A 22457-nucleotide genomic window follows, 5' to 3' on the forward strand; every position below is an offset into this window, starting at 1 on the left:
CTATGTCTTGCCATTATTACAAGAAGGTCAGTTTCTGTTCACTTGAGTAAAAATATGACTGATGCTAATTTTCTGGTGTTAAAACCATGTATCACACACTAAGAAAAGCATCAGGTGTACTCTTTACCTATCAGGAAAAGACTGATATCACATTTACTAAAGACTTGACCTGAACATGTCCCATATTTGGTTGCATTACTGTCGCTTGATCGCCGAGAGCTGAATCTTTGCAAGTAGATCATATTTATGAATGTGTCACTATGTCATTGTGCCAGAGACTCATTAAAGATCTACTCAAAGCTTCCTTCCCAATTTATATTTCATCTATGAGTTACTTTGATTTGAGAAATCTCTTTTGCAAAAGGAAAGCCGTCCATTGTTTGGACTCTAAAAGGAAATGTAGGTGTTTAATTGGTGGATGCGGTTTTCATTATACTTTCCATCTCCACCACAAACCCTCTTCATAAATTGTGACAAGTCTGTTGGCAGCCTGCTGTATCAGACTGGAGGTAGCTGACTTGATAAGCATGTCGCCCAGCCGAATTAAAACATGAATTCCCTCCAACTTTGCTCAGAATTGCTAATTAGCTTAAAGGCAGTGTCCTGAATTGGCACAGAAAACCACTGTGAGAAAGTCCTAGGGAGATGTGTGACTATAACTCGATAGGGTCTAGTAATATCTCAAACACTTTCTGTTTATTGAAATCATGCTGGCATCTTTGCTCTGAATATACTCCTTATTTAAACACAAGTGCAGTGATTTACAATCCAGTAAAGTCCCCAGCTTCATTTCTATGCAGCCCATATCATGATGGGAAAGAAGGCTCATTTGCCAGAGAAAGTAAAGAGGGAAATGTTTTCATTTTTATAAAATCAGTCACCCAGTCTTACAGGGCTGAGGTCCTCTTCCTCTCAAACGAATGCAGAAGCAGGGGTAAAGGAAGCACTGATCTGGTCAGTGTTGTGATTCTCTGCTGACATTTCTCAATGGGGCTTGTTCCTGCTCTCACTCAGACCAAAAAAATCCCAAACCCTTGTGCCTACACTTAGCATTTCCAATAGCCAAGTGGCAAGGAAGCATTTCCAATAGGCAATCTGCATGTGGCCACCACATGGAGATACTTTGTGCCAAGCCAGTTGGCCTACAGGGCAGCAAGCAACCCCTGGCCCATTTTACTATCTCCACTGTGGCCTGAAGTTCACCACTTTTGAACATCCTCAGATGTGGGAGGAGAATATGCAACCACAGCTTGGTACTATCAGGTTCCAATCTCTCCCCAGCTGAGACACCCTGACCTCCATCCCCCTCAGGAAGGTCCTCACACATTCACAACTCTTAAACTAAAGCTCTCCTACAAAAGTAAATTTTTTGGCACAAACTGAGAGGGTACTCAGGATGCTGATGCCCTGAAGTGATAACAGCATTCACCTGACACACACAAAACCTTCGTGCAAAGAAACTGGAGAATAAACTTGTAAGGACTGGAGGTATAATTTGCAAAAAATGCCTAAGCTGACAGAAAGAGCATCTTTATGGGTGCGGCGTTGTTTATATTTTCAGGTGGTATCCTGGCTTGAATGAGTATGGGCACACTGAAAAATAATGTTCAGGCTTTAGTCTCCCATACGTCCCACTCCCCCTGGACATGCTTTGGAAATGCTGACATGAAAAGAGGAAGTCAGCAGTTTTGCCAGGACTCCCAGGCAAGCCAGTTACGGTGGAAACCTGACATCCAGAAGACCTGGAAAATGGCCAGTTTGTGCACAGCATGTCCATCCTGTATGCCTGCATTCAGGTGCATCAGATTTATTATGCATGTGCAGATCACCTGATTTATTGCTATGGTTTATTACCAGGTGCAGCAAGGCCAGCAGCGTGTTCAGAACATGTTGGATTTACTGCACGTACACGGGACATCTGCGAGCACGCACAATCACCTTTTCTCCTGAGACTTCCTAGGAGGAAATATGGGAACCATACTCAAACTTCTGGATTCACTTTGGTTCTGTACTTGTCTGCAGGTAGAGACAGACTTCTGGGATAAAGTAAACGCAGCTACTTTAGCATACTCTTAGAGTGTACTGTGAGAAAACTTGTTTGTACTTTTCAATCCTCAAGGGGGAACTGTGAGTGGATAAAGGTGAACTAGAAGCATTACATAGAATCATAGAATCATAGAATAGTTTGGGTTGGAAGGGACCTCTAAAGGTCATCTAGTCCAACCCCCCTGCCGTGGACAGGGACATCTTCAACTAGATCAGGTTGCTCAGAGCCCCGTCCAACCTGACCTTGAACGTTTCCAGGGATGGGGCATCCACCACCTCTCTGGGCAACCTCTGCCAGTGTTTCATCACCCTCAGCATAAAAAATTTCTTCCTTCTATCTAGACTAAATCTACCCGCCTTTAGTTTAAAGCCATTCCCCCTTGTCCTGTTGCAACAGGCCCTGCTAAAAAGTTTGCCGCCATCTTTTTTATAAGCCTCCTTTAAGTACTGATAGGCTGCAATAAGGTCTCCCCGAAACCTTCCCTTCTCTAGGCTGAACAACTACAACTCTCTTAGCCTTTCTTCATAGGAGAGGTGTTCCATCCCCCTGACCATTTTCGTGGCCCTCCTCTGGACCCTCTCCAACAAGTCCATGTCTTTCTTATGCTGGGGGCTCCAGAGCTGGACGCAGTACTCCAGGTGGGGTCTCACCAGAGCAGAGTAGAGGGGCAGAATCACCTCCCTCGACCTGCTGGCCACGCTGCTTTTGATGCAGCCCAGGATACGATTGGCCTTCTGGGCTGCGAGCGCACATTGCTGGCTCATGTCCAGCTTTTCATCCACCAGTACCCCCAAGTCCTTCTCGGCAGGGCTGCTCTCAATCCCTTCATCCCCCAGCCTGTATTGATACTGGGAGTTGCCCCGACCCAGGTGCAGGACCTTGCACTTGGCCTTGTTAAACCTCATGAGGTTCACACGGGCCCACTTCTCGAGCTTGTCCAGGTCCCTCTGGATGGCATCCCGTCCCTCTGGCGTGTCGACCGCACCACTCAGCTTGGTGTCATCTGCAAAGTTGCTGAGGGTGCACTCGATCCCACTGTCTAGGTCATTGATGAAGACATTAAACAGTACCGGTCCCAATATGGACCCCTGCGGGACACCACTCGTCACCGATCTCCATCTGGACATTGAGCCGTTGACCACTACCCTCTGGATGCGACCATCTAACCAATTCCTCACCCACCGGACAGTCCACCCATCAAATCCATACCTCTCCAGTCTAGAGAGAAGGATGTTGTGGGGGACTGTCAAAAGCCTTACAGAGGTCCAGAGAGACGACATCTGTAGCCCTTCCCGTGTCCACTGATGTAGTCACTCCACCATAGAAGGCCACTAGGTTAGTCAGACAGGACTTGCCCTTGGTGAAGCCATGCTGGCTGTCTCGAATCACCTCCCTGTCCTCCATGTGCCTTAGCATAGCTTCCAGGAGGATCTGTTCCATGATCTTCCCAGGCACAGAGGTGAGACTGGCTGGCCTGTAGTTCCCCGGGTCTTCCTTTTTTCCCTTTTTAAAAATGGGGGTTATGTTTCCCCTTTTCCACTCAGTTGGAATTTCACCGGACTGCCACGACTTCTCAAATACGATGGAGAGTGGCTTAGCAACTTCATCCGCCAGTTCCTTCAGGACCCACAGATGGATCTCATCAGGTCCCATGGACTTGTGCACCTTCAGGTGCCTTAGATGGTCTAGAACCTGATGTTCTCCCACAGTGGGCGGCTCTTCATTCTCCCAGTCCCTGCCTTTGTCTTCTGCGGCTTGCGTGGTGAGGCTCGAGCACTTGCTGGTGGAGACCGAGGCAAAAAAGTCATTGAGTACCTCCGCCTTCTCCATGTCCTGGGTAACCGGGTCTCCCATTTCGTTCCAGAGAGGGCCCACATTTTCCCTTGTCTTCCTTTTATCCCTGACGGACCTATAGAACCTTTTCTTGTTGCCCTTGATGTCCCTGGCCAGATTTAATTCTATCAGGGCTTTAGCTTTCCTAACCTGATCCCTGGCTGCTCGGACAACTTCTCTGTATTCCTCCCAGGCTACCTGTCCTTGCTTCCACCCTCTGTAGGTTTCCTTTCTGTGTTTGAGTTTGTCCAGGAGCTCCCTGTTCATCCATGCAGACCTCCCAGTGTTTTTGCCTGACTTCCTCTTTGCTGGGATGCATCGCTCCTGAGCTTGAAGGAGGTGGTCCTTGAATATTACCCAGCTTTCTTGGGCCCCTCTTCCCCCCAGGGCTTTGTCCCATGGCACTCTACCAAGCAGATCCCTGAAGAGGCCACAGTCTGCTCTCCTGAAGTCCGGGGTAGTGAGCTTGCTATGCACCCTCCTCAGTGCCCTAAGGATCTTGAACTCCACCATTTCATGGTCACTGCAGCCCAGGCTGCCCTTGAGCTTCACATTCCCCACCAGCCCCTCCTTGTTGGTGAGAACAAGGTCCAGCATAGCACCTCTCCTCATTGGCTCCTCTACCACTTGGAGAAGGAAGTTATCATCAACCCATTCCAGGAACCTCCTGGATTGCTTATGCCCTGCCATGTTGTCCCTCCAACAGGTATCAGCGTGGTTGAAGTCCCCCATGAGGACCAGGGCTTGTGAGCATGAGGCTGCTCCTATCTGTCTATAGAGGGCCTCATCCGCTCGGTCTTCCTGGTCAGGTGGCCTGTAGCAGACCCTCACTGTAATGTCACTTGTCCCTGCCTTCCCTTTAATTCTGACCCATAAGCTCTCAGTCGGCTCCTCATCCATCCCCAGGCAGAGCTCCATGCACTCCAGCTGGTCATTGACACAGAGGGCGACACCCCCTCCTTGTCTCCCCTGCCTGTCCTTCCTAAAGAGCCTGTATCCCTCCATCCCAAGACTCCAATCATAGGAGCCATCCCACCACGTCTCTGTGACGCCAATAAGGTCGCAGCCCTGCAGGCGTGCGCACGTCTCTAACTCCTCTTGTCTATTCCCCATGCTACATGCGTTTGCATAGAGGCATTTAAGTTGGGCATTTAAGACAGCCCCGATGAAGCTGTCTTACTGGCTGGAGTTCCTTTGTGCTGCTCTTCAGGCACTCTCCTGCTGACCTGGGTTCCTTCTCCAGGCTCTGGGCATCTATTGCTGGCCTTGGCATCAAAGTGGTAGGAATGGGATGGATTGAGGTTCCCCTGCCCCGGCATCTCTAGTTTAAAGCCCTCTTCACCAGCTTGGCAAGCCTATGACCAAAGATGCTCTTCCCCTTCTCTGACAGATGGACCCCGTCAGCCCCCAGTAGACCAGGTTTCTCAAAGCGAGTCCCATGGTTTAAGTAGCCGAACCCCTGGCTGTGGCACCAGTCCTGTAACCATTTGTTGACTTGCCAGATTTGACTGGCCCTTTCAAACACCTTCCCTTTCACTGGCAGGATTGATGAAAAAAGCGCTCCCGAGTCCCTTACCGCCGCTCCCAGGGCTCTGTAGTCCTTCTTGATAGTCCTCAGACTGCTCCTGGCTGTGTCACTGGTGCCCACGTGAAACAGCAGCAGCGGATAATAGTCAGTGGACTGTACGAGGCTTGGCAGCCTCTCGGTGACACCCCTGATGCGAGCCCCTGGTAAGCAGCACACCTCTCTAGAGAGTGAGTCCGGTCTGCAAACGGGTGCCTCCGTACCTCTCAGAAGAGAGTTGCCTACTACTATCACCCATCGCCTTTTCTTAGTTGCGCAGGGGGCTACACGGGGGGCAGATTGGGCTGCATTACTCAGCTCCAGCGCTTCTCCTGGTGTGACAGGACTTTCCTCTTCAGCCTGCAGAGTGGTGAAGCGGTTCTGCAAGGGCACCTCAGGCTTCAGGGGAAGTCTCTTCCTCCTGCTGGTCCTTGCCTTTTTTTTTTGCCTATTCAATAGAGCTAGCCTGTTTCTCTACCACACAGCAGATATATTAGCACCTAATGAGTTATGATGACTTCAGCTTTAACAGATGACTTTTATTCCGCCAACCAAATTACAGTAAAAGCACCACTGAAATTTTATTAGCTGGTTTTGCATGTGAATATGAGTTGAGGAAAGGAAAACACTTGAGTTACATATTTGTTCAAAAAATCAGAATTCCATTTTCTTTAAGGCTTTCAATGAGAGGTATGTTTCCAAGTCATTTCTGAAAGTGGGAATTAGGGTATATTTGACTGGCATCCAGATGTGGGCGCCAAGACTTGCTCTGATCTGAAGCAGCAGTACTGGAGTAGTACTCCATAGTAGTACTGTAATAGGTATATTTAATTAGTTCCCATTGGTGCCACACATATTCTGTTGAGGCGCTGGAGTGCCTTGAAGAATACCCAATAGTTATCAGCGTTTCAGTACGCTGAGCCCTGAGGAGTCTCCTCGCACATTGTGGAAGGGCTCCCAGGCAAGAGAGAGGTTACCTGCATCTCCGGGTACGGCCCCAGGGAGCGTTCCCACACCCCCGAGACACTTTTTCAGGTGCCATCCCTCCTGATCCTACCCAGAGCAGGCAGCTTGCTTCATTCACCCAGCCCATGGCTTTCTGCCCCCAGAACAATGTCTTGTGCCTCCACCACACAAGCGCCTGGCTTCCCCACCATTCCTGCAGCTGAACCTGTTACCTTCAACCTGACTCTGTAGCAGTTGTTCTAGGTAATTCTGCAGGTTCCAGTATCGTGTGCATGGAGACAGCATTTCTTTGTGTCAGGTCGTGGAGATTGCTCAAGTGCACCCACTGCCTTTGATCTCGTACGACCTCAGGCTCCAACCCTCCCACAAATAACTCCCTGGCACTGAGATACACCATCCTTCATGAGGGAACCTGCAGAACTTTAACACGTTTGGATTATGGCAGCTCTAAACTACAACGTGTTACTGACTGAGACTTAGCTTACCCGTCTACTGAGATCTTTGGCCAAGGGCATTTTTCTGCTGCTACACATACCTCAGTTTGCACAATTGGACTTCATAGATGAGAGCCAGCTCCAGCTGAGATGCCGCAGCAAACAGCATTTCCCAGGCAGGATGCTTTGACTACGAGCCCCTTTTCTTTACAGCTCTTCACTGGTTCCCACTTTCCTCATCATGAAGGCCCTTTGTGGCCTATCCCCATCATTATGAAAAGTCATTACCAAAAGTTATTAAAAAAGGCTAACTCTAGTCTTCTCTTGACCCATTAGGGCAATTCACTCTCCAAGTTTCCAACTAACACCTTCAGGGTATCCTTGTGCTCTCACTCATGCTTGGGAGGAGTCCTCATAAACATGCACAAAATTGCTTCATTGTTCTTTTTGAGGTTCTTGAAAAGAAAATTCTGGTTTTTCCCATCATGCTCACACTCATGCGTTTGGCAGGACTGTCAGGCTGGCGGGTTGCTGCGACCACTGTTTATTTGGATGATTAAAATACTCTGTCGTTTCTTTCTGACCATTTTTGCCTATATCCATCATTTTCTTTTGTCTTTCACTTTGTCTGCAAAGTTTTTGGTCCCATGACTGGCTCTTTGACCCGTGTCTGAACAGCACCTAGTGCAGCAAATCTGGGTCCCTACCTACAGATGCAAAGTCCAATGGTAGTGCACCTGAATAACAACAGCAAGAGGCAGAAGGGTAAAATAACATAGCTGCCACCCTCTCCTGGAGTCAGTGCAGAGCACTAGCCATTCCAGTCCATCAATGAAATATGGTCATGATGGGAACGTGAGGCGTTTCACTATTGTTTCTATTGGGATGAAGAGTTAGGACGTTTCCTCTTCTGGGAAACCTTCATTGTCGTTCAATTTCAAATCATCCATGCTCCAGAATTAACTGCAACTTTCATTATTTGACCATTTTCCTTCCTCTTTTTAACCTATGTGATAATTTATTCCTTTTTTTTTTTAGCTATAGGTTACTTTGCTGTGTGCGAGTGTGTCACAGAACCTATTTTTCTAGTTACTTTGACAAACCTGACATCTTGCAGCTGTTACACATCTTGTTTCAATTACATCTCTAGATAAAAAGAATTCTTAAAGCCTGAAGGCTGCAGATGGCTTCCTGGTGAGGCGTTAACTCCAGCTTCATATTAAAGCCTTTCGGGGGTCCCTTTTCTTGGGCTGTTCTCTTCAGTCTCCTGCTATTATGCCATTCTAATTTTGCTATCTCACTTATTATAACCCCCATTCCTCTCTGGTCACAGGAGAGGAACTGGAGCACCAGTGTCCATCCCTGACTCCCTCCCACCTAAAGGTGCCTGAGGGGAAGCGAAGTATCTGTCATTTCAACCTTATCTCCACATATCATGCAGGCTGCTTACAGCAGGGCACAGCTGAACGAGCACAAATCAGTGGAGTGACAACTCAGACCACCACTAATCCCCAATAAATTCTGGACTGTCCCACAGACTTGGGAAGCTCTTGACAACTGGTGATGCTCTCAGCATCTGGCAAACCACTTGTGTCTAATTGGGTACCCTGAGATATTTACACTGTGCTTAATGGTTACAGAAGCGATTGATCACCCCATTCTTGGTATCTATCCAAAATGGGTATATAAAATCCTTTGATCTTGCTAAGGCAGCAAAACGTGTCTAACTATCAGTTATGTAAAGGTGGTTGTTATTAATTTGAATACTGCACAGAGAGGAAAGAACAGAAGTACCATATAATGAGATATATTAAGACTACAAAAGAATTAAGTGAAGCCGTTATGTTATGAATCATGATTTTATTGTTTAGCAGTCAGCTCTTGATGTAATTCAGATAATAATGAATGGGCTAATTCCTTCCACCTTTATTCAGGCAAAACTTCCATTGACTTCAAAGAGAAAGTTGTCCAAGTCAGGACTAGAGACTGCTGCATCTATCCCATTATTTGCAAATGCTTTTCTGAATATAAAGTGTTCCTTTATAATGGGCTATCGCCAATAACAGTAACATTTACATAATATAAACCTCTTACATAAGTGCCTTTCATGTTCAAAAAAGACTTTTTATTCTTATTGCACACTGCCATGTTAAAAGTTCTTCCGCAAACCCTAATATTTATTGAAGTATAGGAACATACAGAATTTCCCAGTGTACCATTTTGATCATCTTCCCTTCTGCTCAATATTTTTCATTTCATTTTACCATAAATTTTTCTCAGGAGAATGTGTTATTTATTGATTATTAGCAAAGAGATGATTTATTATTGAAAATATTTCTCTTTATCATAGAAAACAGAGTGCCAAAAATGGGAAAATGTGCTAAGCCTTGTTACATTTTAACAGATGCCAGGAGTATTTGAGGAAACAAATGAATAAATAGTCCTGCATCACTGTTTCTCTCACTCTATAGTTCTATTTATAAGTTAATGCCCTATGTAACATTTCAAATTGGTACTTTTAAGTAATTCTTAAATTAATTGCTCAAAACTTGAAAAATGTGCTTAAGCGTAATACTTTCTGTTTTGATCAAGGCAGGACTCTTCAGGTTTTTGACAAAACCAGAATTTTTTCTCTGATTATAAAGTATGCACTTCCATCTGGAACTTATTTTGATATTGTGACTCTTAATGCCTCAGAAAAGCACACAGAACAATGGATGGGCACTACTTGATTGTTTGAAATTGAAATTAATTAATTATGAAACAGCTGCAATAGTCCAAATTACTTATTTCCCCTTTTGGTGAAAATGAATTTACAGGCATTTGCAAAGCATACAAAAATAAAGAGAGAGACAAGAAAGTCTGTAAGAAGGGAAGTCATGTAGAATTGTCTATGATCTGTATTTCAAGAAAGTAAATAATTAATAGCTCCAAGGAAGCATATTAGAGGTTGCTTTTTCTATTATACAGTCACATTGAGCAGTAAAATGCTGCTTTACATCTCAACAACAAATACAGTACAGAACTCAGTAGAGTTTACCTTTCCAGATAATCATTTTTTCAGCTGAAAACAGCGATTTTTTCACATTACAACCAGACTGTGACTTGAAAGAAGCTTCTCAGTCATTTAGTCAAGACAGATGAGCAATGAGTGTTAGAAAAGCTACCAAGGCATCAAAAGATCTACAGTCAAGGCCATTAAAGAATAGCTAATCTGCTGTAGTTCTAATTCTCTGCTAATGGATTTCCTTAAATGTGCTTTACATCAGCTGTAATTAGTTCAAGATATTGCTACTTATATACTTCTAAGAACAACAAAAAAAAAAGGTTGCATTTCTACCACATTGTATGTAATCATGTTCGTGCAGCCATGCACCCAAGCTAGTAAGTTCTTGTGCAATGCGAAGCCTTGAAGAGCGTCGTAAAGAGATACTTTGCTTGGATCTACAAAAGCCAGTGCAGGTCCCGAAGCAACAGCATTTATCTATGCTTTCCTTTATTGGGGTTATCTCAACGCCATTTTACCTCAGATGTTGCAGAATTGACTGTATGAAATAGCCAGAGACATGTTAAGCCACATATATTGGAAATATGTGCATTTCTCCTACCGATGCTGTTTTGAAACAGATTTTCATCGTCGGTGGCAGTGACAAAAAACTCAAACCCAAAAACCTTGCCACATTTATGACAGACCATGACTGGGTTTTGAAGGTATTCACTCCTTCTTAGAAAAAGGTTCATTTATCTGAGAGAGCAGCAGTCCGACTCAATGACCTAGGAGAAATGTACGGTCCTGTGGCCCTTTTGGACCCATCTACACAGTGAAAGGGGTAGAGATCCACAAGCTAGCTGCAAGCACGATGGTATACCCAAACACACAAGGCAACGTGGTGATACTAATTCAGGTCAGTTGGGATCACGGTGGTTTTCTTGCAGGGAGCCTGAGTAAATGGACTAGCACACAATCACCTTTTGTACTAAGAAATTCCGGACAGTCTTCAGGCCTAACCACAAACAAAGCACATTGTAACATTAATTTACTCTTTAAACTGGCGACATTTAGTTAACTCAAGGTCATCATCCTGCAGAAAATGTTACACTCTCCTTGCCAAACGCAAATGAAGAAATGCACACTTAGCTTTTATTGTTACTTTGTCCTTTAAAAACAGTTGATGACATGACAGGTTCCCTCCCTGACTACTTCAGAAACAAAAAATGTAAAAAAGTGTCTTCTGTTGGATGCATATCAATGTAATTATCTTCTCCAGAGTATCTCTGTCAACGAACTCTGTTCATTTTTTCTGGACTGAGGTTCAACCACCTACTGCACTTGCTGTTCTAAGACAAAGGAGCACAAAAACATTAAAATTACATCATTCCCTCCTAAAATCGACAGAGCTGAGAGATGAACCCTCCCGGTCAATCAGAAGCAGTCAATGACAGAAAGAATCAGCTTTCTCGTGGTGCATCGCTAGGAGGTAGACACCACTTCGCAACATCAGAACAAAAGCTAACCCCTCCCCAGAGGAGGTTTAGGATATCTGCCAACACCCGTACATCAGAACAGGCTCCCCAAAACCTTCACAGTGACCAAAGCAAAGAAGGCAGAAGAAACAGGGAGATGGATGGTAGGATGGCTTCTGAATCTGAACCCTGCAAATGCATACTTCACCAATGCTTCTTCCTCCTGATCCATCTGCCTGGCGTATCTGCGTTTTTCATACCACCATAGGTCATCATAATACCCTGGCACCTAGAGTGCACCATCATGGCAATGCACGGACTAGGAAGGCCACCAGTTTCTCCCTAACAGATTTCAAAAGTCATATATGCAATAAGAAGTGATCACAGCTCAAAGCAATCAAAACATACTCAGTGTAAGAAGATACCACCTTCATCCTCTATTTGTCCACTCCTGCCATTCAGTCAAAACAGGCTGAGCCACAAAGGACTCTTTCTTTGGTCTGAAACATGTGAAAACAACCACACGGAAAGACTGGGTTACATTAAGATGTTGTGAGGCTTTGTCAGATACAACCCTCTTGTTTTTAGTTTTAAGTACTTACAGTTGTGGATCATCTTTATTGAGAAACAAAACATAGCAACAAAAAGCTTCTTAGCAAAGATTTCTGGTCCCTTCTGCATAATTTTAAGTGTTTCCTGACTGCTGAGACCACCACTGCTGCATTGGAACTAATTTATTTTTTAAAAAATACATAAAGGATCTCTGAGGATAAGTTTAAATTGCATTCCTACTGTCATATTTCCCAAGATACACCCGTATCCAGGTCCTTGGTACATGCATGCAGGTTAAAATCTTCCTAAGAGGATAAAACACAGTCAACTTAAGTTACTAACACGTACTTTTTGTTTGCTTAAGGTTTTGGGAAAGCTGAGATACCAAGCTGTAAGAGAGAAACACAAGTAGCTATATTATGCATGTTTACCTTTGAAAAGACATAGAGAACGCTTAGCACAGAATATTACTAATTGCCATCATGTTCATTTAACTGTTGCTACAGTTCATTCACTCTTTCTCCTAAATATAAATTCATAGTTACCCACAAATTATTCAGAAATTATACAGATTATTACCTGGGTATTAAACTACGAGTGTCCGGTTTTGCTCTCCTGGGGCCTTAGGCAGCACCAGCAAGCATAATCGGTGTCTTAACATTGATTTTAAGAGACAGAAGACCAGTGAGTAGCCCCCCTGGTAATGATGCAAACACAGTGGGTTCGGCCAGAGCAGGGACCGGCGGGCTCGCCGGGAGCGGCCAGCCAGCGAATCCAGCCCCCAGCAGCGGCACTGAAATGGTAATTCCCCAGCAGGGCAGGGTTTACGAAAAGAGAGTTTTGTTCAAAACCAGGGAAGCTTGGTTACAGCTTTCCCTTTTCCTACTTTCAGCTGTTCACAATGAACTTGTGGTTTTCCGCTGGAATTAGCCTTACGGTATACCAACCCGTATACAAAGAAATTTTACCTGGGTTTCCTAGAAAATACTGGTTTTTTGAAATCTCATTTTGTGAGGATGTCACTTCAAAGTTACAACTTGATCAGTCTGTTAGATGGGACACCATCTCACACAGAATTTAACCTCCCTGTTTTCTAGCTGTACGTACTATCAGTTTTTCTTCATTTCTATTGATTTTATTTTATTACTCCTATTGTTAATAAAGTTATAATCAGAGTTTAAGGTATCTCTGAACATATGCTGCGAATAATTGCTGGAACCCTTTTTATCCATGCTTTGTTGCTTCCTAGTCATAAATATGATGCAAACGGATTAATTTGTTATATGAGGTTAAAAACCTTGCAATTAAACAGTTGCTTTCTCTAATGAGAGTACTGTGGAGTTGAGTATGATGTTATTCCTAATATATGGATGACAAGATGTTCCCACAGCCAGTACTTCTTCTGTGTCTTTTTTTTTTTTTGCTTAATGGCCCATATTTCTCTTCCACTAGTTTTAAGAAACCTGGTGTTTTCATTGAAATATTCACATAGAATTGGAAATGCCGCATGTACCTCATGCCCTTTTCTGAATCCTTCTCCAACAGCCTAGTAAAGTTTCTGCCTCGACTTCTGATGGAAAACATTCCCAGAGGAACACAAGGCTACAAGCCTGAGTGTTAGGAGGAAAGCCCAAAGGGCTGTTCTCCCCCTGCATCACACAATTAGGCATGGAAGCTCAAACAGTACTGGGGGGGAGAGATGAAAGCACACTCATTGTCCTACTGATGTATCAAAATTTCATTTATCAGATGAAAACAAAGCAGAAGGTTAAAAAAATAATTATTCTTTAGAAAAGTGACTGAGTACTGCAAATCAGAGATGATGGGCCACATCTTCATCTGCTATAAACTGGCAAAGCCTCTGGACTCGGTGGAGACTTAAAGCAAATGAGGAGGATGTGGTACATTACATCCAGCAAATGAGCACTCACATGGCACAACAGACGTATTTTTAAAATATTATTGTTTAGCTGATGTTTATAAAGTATCATGACCATGAAAAGCTTGCTCTTCTTATTATTTAAAATGTTTAGCACATACAATTTGTTGAGTGCTGTAAGAAAAAAACCCTCAAACAATAAAAGTAACTCCTGACCCAAAGGGCTTCCAGCCTAAAAAACAGCCATCAAGAAGAGAGAACATGCTGTGAAAGTGGGAGAAGGGAACGGTCTATGGTTATTACTCGTGTTACTGTTTGCTCACAACGTACAATCATCACAGAAAGAGCAAATTTTTAGATGGGATCTCAATGAGGGGAAGGTGGCAACTGTGAGTTGACACTGGGTGGAAGGCAGAGTGGCAGAGAAACACCACAAAGATAGAAATAAGGAGACAAATAGGATTTCAAGCATTAGTGGTAGAAAGAGGCCAAGAGCTGAAAGGAAAGAAATAAGGGACAAAGTCCAAGACACAGGCTGGAGTAGAGTTGTAAAGGAGACAGGAGATAAAAGAAGACACTAACTTAATTTTTTGTGAGAGGGAGGTATTATTGCTGTGTATTGTCTGTAAAAAGGGTAAGCTGGTCCAGCCTCTAACCCTACTGAGAGAATGGTTGGAGTGACCCCTCTCCCCCCAAAGTAGCTGCTTACTGTTACCTGAAAATAAGTATCTTGATATTCTACTTTGACAGAAGAAGCATTTGTAGAATTAGCTTTCTAAAATTGTCTCCAGTAAACACTGCGCAACATGAGAAAAAAACCTTAACTCACACAAATATAAAATGTAGTGACTAAAAGCTAGACAACCTGGGATCAAGAAGTTACAAAAGGTTCATTTATAAGACTTCTGGATGTCTGGCCACTTTTTGTTAATAGCAACTTCCAAACAAAACTCTCATTGACTTCAAATGGAGCAGGAACAGACCCAAAGATAGCAAATGAACTAGTAATTCAATATGTGGTCTGTAAAACACACTGGGCCGCCTTACACTGTGGCATTTGATATTGATCTCAACTTGGAAGCTATACAGCTATATATTCTGTACATGACTATCCAACTCCTACAAAACCGATGCTAACTCAAAATATCCAGAAGTATCAGAAAAGTACCAAATAAACCAATTACATACTTGGCTTCTTTTACCTAAAAAAACACTGGTTTGTTTGTGGCTAACAAACATATTACGCTCAAAATTATTTTCTTGTTTGGTACAACACAGTAAGTGCTCTAATAAGTCTGCTAATTGTTTTTAATGAATGGGGAAAAACCTCAGCCTATGCATGTATCTTACACAAGCATGCGAGGAGAGCCTTTACTAAGCGGTCTTCACCAGGGCTATCACTGTGCCTAAACCTAAGCACAGAGTTAAGGATCTGGCTGAATTTTGATCTAGATTTGCTAAATAAGGCAAGTAACAACACAAATGCCTGTAACGCAGAACTAGTCCTGGCACTCCAATTACGTCCTTTGGTCTGCTCATTTGATGCTTTCCGTCACGTGTAGTATGTTTTCTGCTGTACAAGAGGCTTATAAACCACCTCTAACTGAGATTTTCCATCTGTTTTTGTCTGGTGTAAACAAATATAAAGCTATAAGGCACTGGAGAATCCACATCCTTGAGTCTGGACAAGTAAAACTACACATAGCACACAAATAAATGCACGGAGAAAGAAAAACAGGAGATGGGGCTGTGGTTCAAAGTCGTTAGTGCCGCCTGTTTGGGATAACTGTGTTAGTCAGCGGTAACGACACCTTGAGTTAAGTTGGGCTGATCATCCCAAAACGTTCCAGAAAAAGCTTACCAAATGGGCGCGAGTTTTGTTTATGCCACAGAGTGGTATGTTTTCTTAAAATTTCTATTTGAGTTTGTACTCAGCTTTCACTATTTGAATTATAGTAGTTTTCTGGGAAGCAGAAGTGTTATTGGCATCAATACAGCCTGGAAAAACTACTGTTTAGTAGAAAACAGCTTACAACATTCTCCCGTTGCAGTTTACTAGTTAAATACTGTCTTACAGCCATGACACGATATATTACTACATTTTCTATGCTACAGCAAAGTAAAAGACATAGCACGTATTAATTGGAGAGCAAATTCATTAATGGTATAAAAGTAACAATCAATGAGAATTGATTAGCATGCTGCTGTTCATCTGGAAACCCCTTTTGATTTTCCAAGAACATACCAAACAAAAAAAAACACTTCAGAACAGCACATTAATATTTAATTACTGCACTTTTAAGCAAAATGTTCACCAAATACTGCAAAAAGTGGATTTTCAGTCATAAATTAAGTGCGCAAATTGCCATTATGACTACATTCAAAAGAATAAAGGACAACATTCATTCTCGCTGCAGAGAAAATTAAGTCTCTTAAGTGTCGCTCTTTGCCATGAAGTACTTCCTATCTATGTGGCATATTTTATTTCCCTTTTTGGCAACAACTGCACTCCTTTGAAGGCATCCTGACAAGCCTTCAGAGCTGAAAATTAACATACCAGCTTTGTTTTGGTCAGTTTAGTACAGTATCCAAATCAGGTTTCTTGAGAATGTCCGTAACCTGCCCGTCGGCGAGCGGGCAGGACGGCGGGGAGGGCAGCGTGACACACGCACCCCGCCTGCGATGGGAGACCGACCCAGGGCCCTTTGCCACAGCCGCTGCAGCACCGAGGCATCGCTGGCCTTCACGATGGACTCTGGAAGGTTTCACTAAGAGAAAGTAAGTTTGTATTTAACACTGCTCGTATGGCTTTTCAAAATGACTATTCCGAACCATTTGCCAAAACAGCTACTTCATGATAAACTTCCAGCCCGTGATCTCAGATCCTCCAAGCCAAAGCCGGTCAGCGAAACCTAGTGCCCCAAAAGGATGCAAACACGCAACAGCAAACACCTGCAGACCCCCTGCTCCCCCGATGGGCTCCGCTTAAAGTCGGCGTGACCCCCTCGCTAGGCACTGCTCTGGACATTTGTGGGTTCAACCCCTACACAGGGGTGAGAGTTTAGCAATGAATGCAGGCCTGCCAATATGCAATGCCTTTTAACGTGTTATTTGAAGCCCTTCTGTCGAACCTACCTTCTAAACTGCAACAACCATAGAGGAAAACAAACAAGAGGATCTATGAAGCCACAAGACCACTTGTAATGCAAATACAGGCATTTTTAAGCAGGTAATTTAGCTGGAAAATGATTGATGTCTTTTTGGACCCGTACAGGAGCTTTATGGCGACCACGGTCATTTGAAAGTGGCTCCACAACAGTCAAAAAGCATGCTAAAAAGGTTATGAAAAGGAGCAATTGCCAGACACAGCCTAAAGCCCTAGCTTTCCAGAGTTACACTGCTAGCTTTTCAAAATTCAGTATTAACCCTAATAGCCAGCCTGCAGAACAGACTAATGAACAGCACGCTTTTGCTGGAAAAAGAAAATTCCCCCAAAGTTTGTCTTCATTCAAGGAGAAAGGGAAAAGCATTCAAATGTGTGAAAGTATTACTTCTCCCGTTCTTGTTTAATAGAAAAAAACATGCAATTTGATTGTAAAACCGTGCGTATGGACTGGAAACTTAAAATCAGGCCAGAGATAAATGTTATGGTTTGGATATAAAGTGAATATTGGTATTTATAATTGAAACGAGGACATAACCTTAATTTGTGTCACAGGCAGAAACACTGTAATTAAAAACTTTCATGGGGTAGTAACTAATTTTGTATTATATGTGCTCTTTAAAGTTCCCACAGCAATATAAAAGTTTTATTAGGCTGGATGTTATCGATGTATGCATTTATAAGCACTCGCATTCTGCAGTGCAAGCTGTTCTCATCATCCTGAGGTCTTTTGTAAGAAGCGGCTCAACTAATGGGACTCGCTGGTCCGGCGTATGTTGTTACACCTGCCACCGAAGAGATAAGCCGGCGCTGTCGAACGCGCACCCACCCTACTCACAGAAGATACAGATCACCTAAGATGTTAAAAAAAATGCATGCCGTTAACTGATTTCAGGCAAAAGTAATCTCAGCTCCCCAGACTACCGATCCAGCCGGCCGGACACAAACTGCCATCGCTGCCCCGGCTGATCGCAGCACCGCACCACGGCTGAGCGCACCCAGCCCGACGGGGAGCGCACCCCGCTGGGGAAGGCAGGCACCGCCTGCCCACGGGTGGGGGCGGCGGGGCCCCGCGGCATCCCACCCGCGTCCCACCGCGGGGGGGTCCGCCGGCATCGCGTCCCACCGCGGGGGGGTCCGCCGGCATCGCGTCCCACCGCGGGCTCCCACCGCCTCCCACCGGGTCCCACCGCGGCGTCGCCCCGGGGGTCCCGGCGCTGCTCGGGGGCGCCTCCCCGCACACCGGGTGGCCCCGGCGGCCACCGCCACGAAGCGCGTCCCCCCCGCGGACCCCAGCCGGCCCCGACGGGAGCCCGCCGCCCCGGGGCCGAGCCGGGCCGGGCCGTGCCGGGCCGGCGGCGGGGAGCGGCGACCGCCCGGGGGCGGCGTGCCTCCCGCAGCAAACTCCGGGACTTGGCAGAGGCAGCGGCTCGGGGAAGGTGGTGCGGGGGGAGGGCAGCGCTTCCCACCTCCAGCCGCTAATGACATTTCTAGAAATTGTTTCCCCTCCTCCCTGGCAGCTCCGCACCCGCCGCCGGGGCGGGCAGGGACGGGGGTGCGCAGGGGGAGGTCAAGGGCATGCAGTGGGGGGGGAGCGGGAAGGGGCAGGAGAGAGCAGCGGAGAGGGGCGTCGCGGGGGGAGGCAATAAAGGCGGCCCGGGGGGGAGTTGCGGGGCGAGGTGGGGGGGTGTGAAAGGGGCGTGCTGGAGGGATGGGGGATGAGCTCCGGGAGTGCAGCCCGGGTGCCGGTGGCGGGTGAGCCCAGGGGATTATTGAGGGGGTTGGGGGCGTGCAAGAGACCCCGCAGCCAAACACTACATTCACCTCCCGGACCCACCCTGGCAGCCAGGGGAGGGGGGCACCTTCCCTCTGCCCCTCCCGGGCCAGCAATGCTGGGAGAGCAAGTGGCAGGGGAGACACCTCCCGGGGTACTGCACCCTCTCTTGCTAACGCACCCGCCGCCCCAGTTACTGCATCCCCGAGCCACTGCACCCCCCCTTATTGCGCACCACTACTGCACCCCCAATTTACTGCTCCCCGACAGGTAAGTGCACCCCCCCCAATTATTGCACATCCCCCAGTTATTGCACCCCCTTCAGTTATTGCACACCCCCCGTTACAGCACTCCCCCGTTACAGCACCCCCCGCAGATCCCGCCCCTCTCCCGGTTGCTGCTCCCCGCGCCCGGGGGGAGGCAGAGGCACCACTCACCACAGAGAGTCCAGGTCCCACTCCTGAAGGAGAGCTAAGTCGAAGCTGTCCATGGTGAGCGATGTCAGCGCCGCCGCGCTGCAACCACACGGCGTCCGGGGCGCATGTTAACTGCACCGCGGGCAGGGCGAGGGCGCGGAGCACCCCCGGCGCCGCCGCCGGCCCCTCTCCGCACACGCGCGGGCGGGGACGGGCCCCCCGCCACCACCTCCCCCCCGCTTCCCCCTAAAAAGAAGCAAACCCCCCAAAACCCCGTGCCACCGCTCGTCTGCAAGCGGCGAGGCGAGGCGAGGCTCAGCGCGGCTCGGCTGGGCTCGGCCGCCGCCGCCGCGCTCCGCTCCCGCCCCGCTCCCCCGCGCCTCCTCCCTCCCCCCTGCGCGCCGGGAGCGCGGCCGAGGCGGCGCCCGCCCCGCGCACGCTGCGCCCGCGCCCGCGCAGCGCCCGCCCGGCGCGGGGGGGGGCCGGGCCCAGCCCGCCGCACGGGGGGACTTGGTGGGAACTTGCACCCTGAGAGGTTTGCCCGGCCGAAGTTGGGTTTGGGGTTGGTTTTTCCCCCCCCCCTCTTCCTCCTCCTCCTTCTCCTCCTCCACGCGTGCTCCCTGCCCCTCGGCCCCGTGGGGCGCGGGCCGGCCGGGTGCCCTCGGGTGGGCCTCGGCACACCGGCTGGCGCGCAGCTCACGCGTCGTGAACACCAGGATGGAGACAACACTGGGGAGAAACTGGGACGGGTTTATTGTGGGACGGGCCGCGGCCCCAGTCCCACAGCGCTGGAAGCCGGCAGCCCGGGGTGCCAGCGTGGGCCCTCGCTGCCCGCGGGGCCGGCAGGCTTTCAGCAGTTCAGCCGTGGGGTCTGGGGTTGGGTTAACGCGTTCTTGCACCGATTCCTCCTTAGATGTGTCATAAGCTGCACCTGTGCAAATCACAGCTCCTACGGGCTCCATCTACATACAGGTCTACCGAGATCTGCACGGCAGATTAAAGGTCCCCGGATTGCAGGGAGATCGCTGGTTAAAAATAAAAGTACCAATCGTCAGTGCTTGCCACCCAAAGAGAGTATGACGCCTCGCACTGCCCAGCCTGCGTGAAGCGCTGGCTGTGATACCTGGCTGGCCAGGGGAGGCAGGCTCTCCTGATTTGTAGTTGCTGAATCACATTAAGAGAGGTTAACACACGTTAAACACTTTCCAGAATATTGGGCTTTTCAGCTAAGCAGTGAGTGGCTGCCAGAGAAGTGCCATGTCATGGCAGACGGGGAGAAGAAATGTGCAAAATCCGTGATGAAAAGAGGGGGCTATTCATGTGACAGTGCCAATGCGAATATCCACAGGGCGATCCCACACTGGGAGATCCCTGCTCTTGGAGACCAACCCAACCCAGCTTGCAGCTGACTAGTGGCACCCCGACGTGCGTGTAGCCCTGGCAGCCCTGAGCAGTGCACAGGCTCAAGTATTTATGCAGGCTTCTGGACTGGTTTTGTGACTGTATGTTATTCGTTCCTGAGTTAGCTCGATTTAATTTAGGGTTGGTAACCCTGCACAAGCTGCAGCCACAGCTTTGGTTGCAGCGTAGGCACACTCCAAGGGAAAGGTTCGAAAACTCGTATGTTTGTACGCAGCTTTCGGCAAGTCATCTGAAAATCCTGAGCCACTCCAGAGCTGCTTCTGTTCCCTTGCACAGCCAAGGTGGTGCTGCCTCCTACTGCCAGAAGTCCCCCGACCCTGTGGATGTGGCGCATCTTCAGCCTGGAGGGACCCACGGGAGCTGGCTCCTGCCAGGTCTGTCTCCTCACCTTCCCCAGCGGGATGGAGAAGGACGTGTCCCGGGTCAGGAAGGCTTGCGGCACCCTCTGTCTAACCGGAGCAAATGAAGATGAAAATGAAAAAAATCAGGCCTGTTCAGATGCCAGGCTTGGTCCAGTATTGGACACATAAACCCACCTGAAAACAGCCTTTTCCGTCAGCTGGGGTAAAGCTCAGTATGGCTGAAGGTTGAGCCTGCAAAGCAGGTGACATTCTCAACAAATCTATTACTTATGTGTGAAGGAGTGAAGGGCAGCATATTTACACTGACCTTTTTAAGCCACGGCCTGTGCTGCCTCACTCTTCCCGTTTTAAGGGGAGATTTTGCAACCCGCGTTGCAGTATGGCCCTGATTCTTTCCCTGAGTCCCAGCTTACGCAGTGATTTGCAGAAGTGCTTAAATCACCCTCGAAATGCTATGTACGGCAGGGGAGGCTTAGGCTGTCTTTATGGACTAAATCACTAGAGGTAGACCCCCTTTACATCAGCGCTGGAACTGACCACAGGTCATTCTGTAAAGCACGAGGTGGACTGCAGTGCTCACAGGCGGCAGCTCACTAACACGTGGAAACTTGGAAGTGAAATTCTGTAGGCTAAATTCATCATCCAAACTGGGATCAATAGAAAAAGTAAGCAAACAGCATGAACATCACTGAGTGAATTAAATTTCAAACAGTAATACATAATGATAGCAACATAGGCAGTATGTTTTATGTTTTTAATATGTTTTAACACACAAGGTTTTTTTTTACATTTCTTGCATGTATATTATTATTGTGGTGTTCTTTTCTTTCCCATCATGGCCATGATTCTCTTCTCATGCGGAGCAGAGAACATCAAGACTAATTGCATTGAAATTAATGTCAGTTGAAAATCTCAACTGTTTTGGTTAGCTGCCAAGTGCTGGAAGCTTCCCCTTTTCTCCTCTGGCCTTGATGGCATTTTTAAAACTCCTTGTAGGTGAGACCTCACCTACAGGTTACCCTCCCACCCCTGATTTTGCTTCCTCTGTGATGTGCCAGGCCGGGAAGGCTTGTGGCTTTGCTGCGTTCCTCTGCTAACTCCTCGGCATAACACCATGGTCAGTCCCTGTGGCCGGAGCATCCTCTGTGCTCCACAGCCTCACTCACTCAAATCCTTGCCGCTTGCCAGCCATCGAACAGTAACCTCACCTGCTGCTTTCTTGCTTAAAAATGTCCCATCTAGCACCAAGCGTGGTATGATTGTAACCATAACATACAGTAAATTAACGCAGACCGTTTAAAAGGAGTTCAGGCCCGTGCCTGAAGGAACACCTTCCATGCTGCCTGTTGCAACCCAGGGCTTCCCCACAGCCACCGGTTCCCCCCTGTCATCCCTTGCTGTGTGACTTGTCAACATATTTTCAGCTCCTGTAGGGAGTGAAGCCTACCTCTTTAGGAAAGCATGGCGTTATATAAACAGAAATATGCTGTGTGCTATCTAATCCTGCTCACTGTACATATATTTTTAATGATTCATGTAGACATTACTTGCCCCCTCATTGTGCTCTTTCCTCTGTTAACA

The 22457-nt window shown here is 47.1% G+C and overlaps 1 protein-coding gene across 1 annotated transcript in view; it reads right to left on the minus strand.

The window, feature by feature from the left end:
* The window catches only part of AFF3 (ALF transcription elongation factor 3), a 333696-nt gene extending 314427 nt beyond the window's left edge, over positions 1-19269 (minus strand). The window contains exon 1 of the mRNA XM_076328910.1: positions 19114-19269. Within this exon, the coding sequence (XP_076185025.1) occupies positions 19114-19166 (53 nt within the window). The 5' untranslated portion in view covers positions 19167-19269. The remainder of the gene's footprint in view (positions 1-19113) is intronic.
* Positions 19270-22457: the final 3188 nt, after the last annotated feature.

This window comes from Aptenodytes patagonicus, chromosome 1 (genome assembly GCF_965638725.1).
Source record: "Aptenodytes patagonicus chromosome 1, bAptPat1.pri.cur, whole genome shotgun sequence".
In the NCBI taxonomy this organism is placed as follows: domain Eukaryota; kingdom Metazoa; phylum Chordata; class Aves; order Sphenisciformes; family Spheniscidae; genus Aptenodytes; species Aptenodytes patagonicus.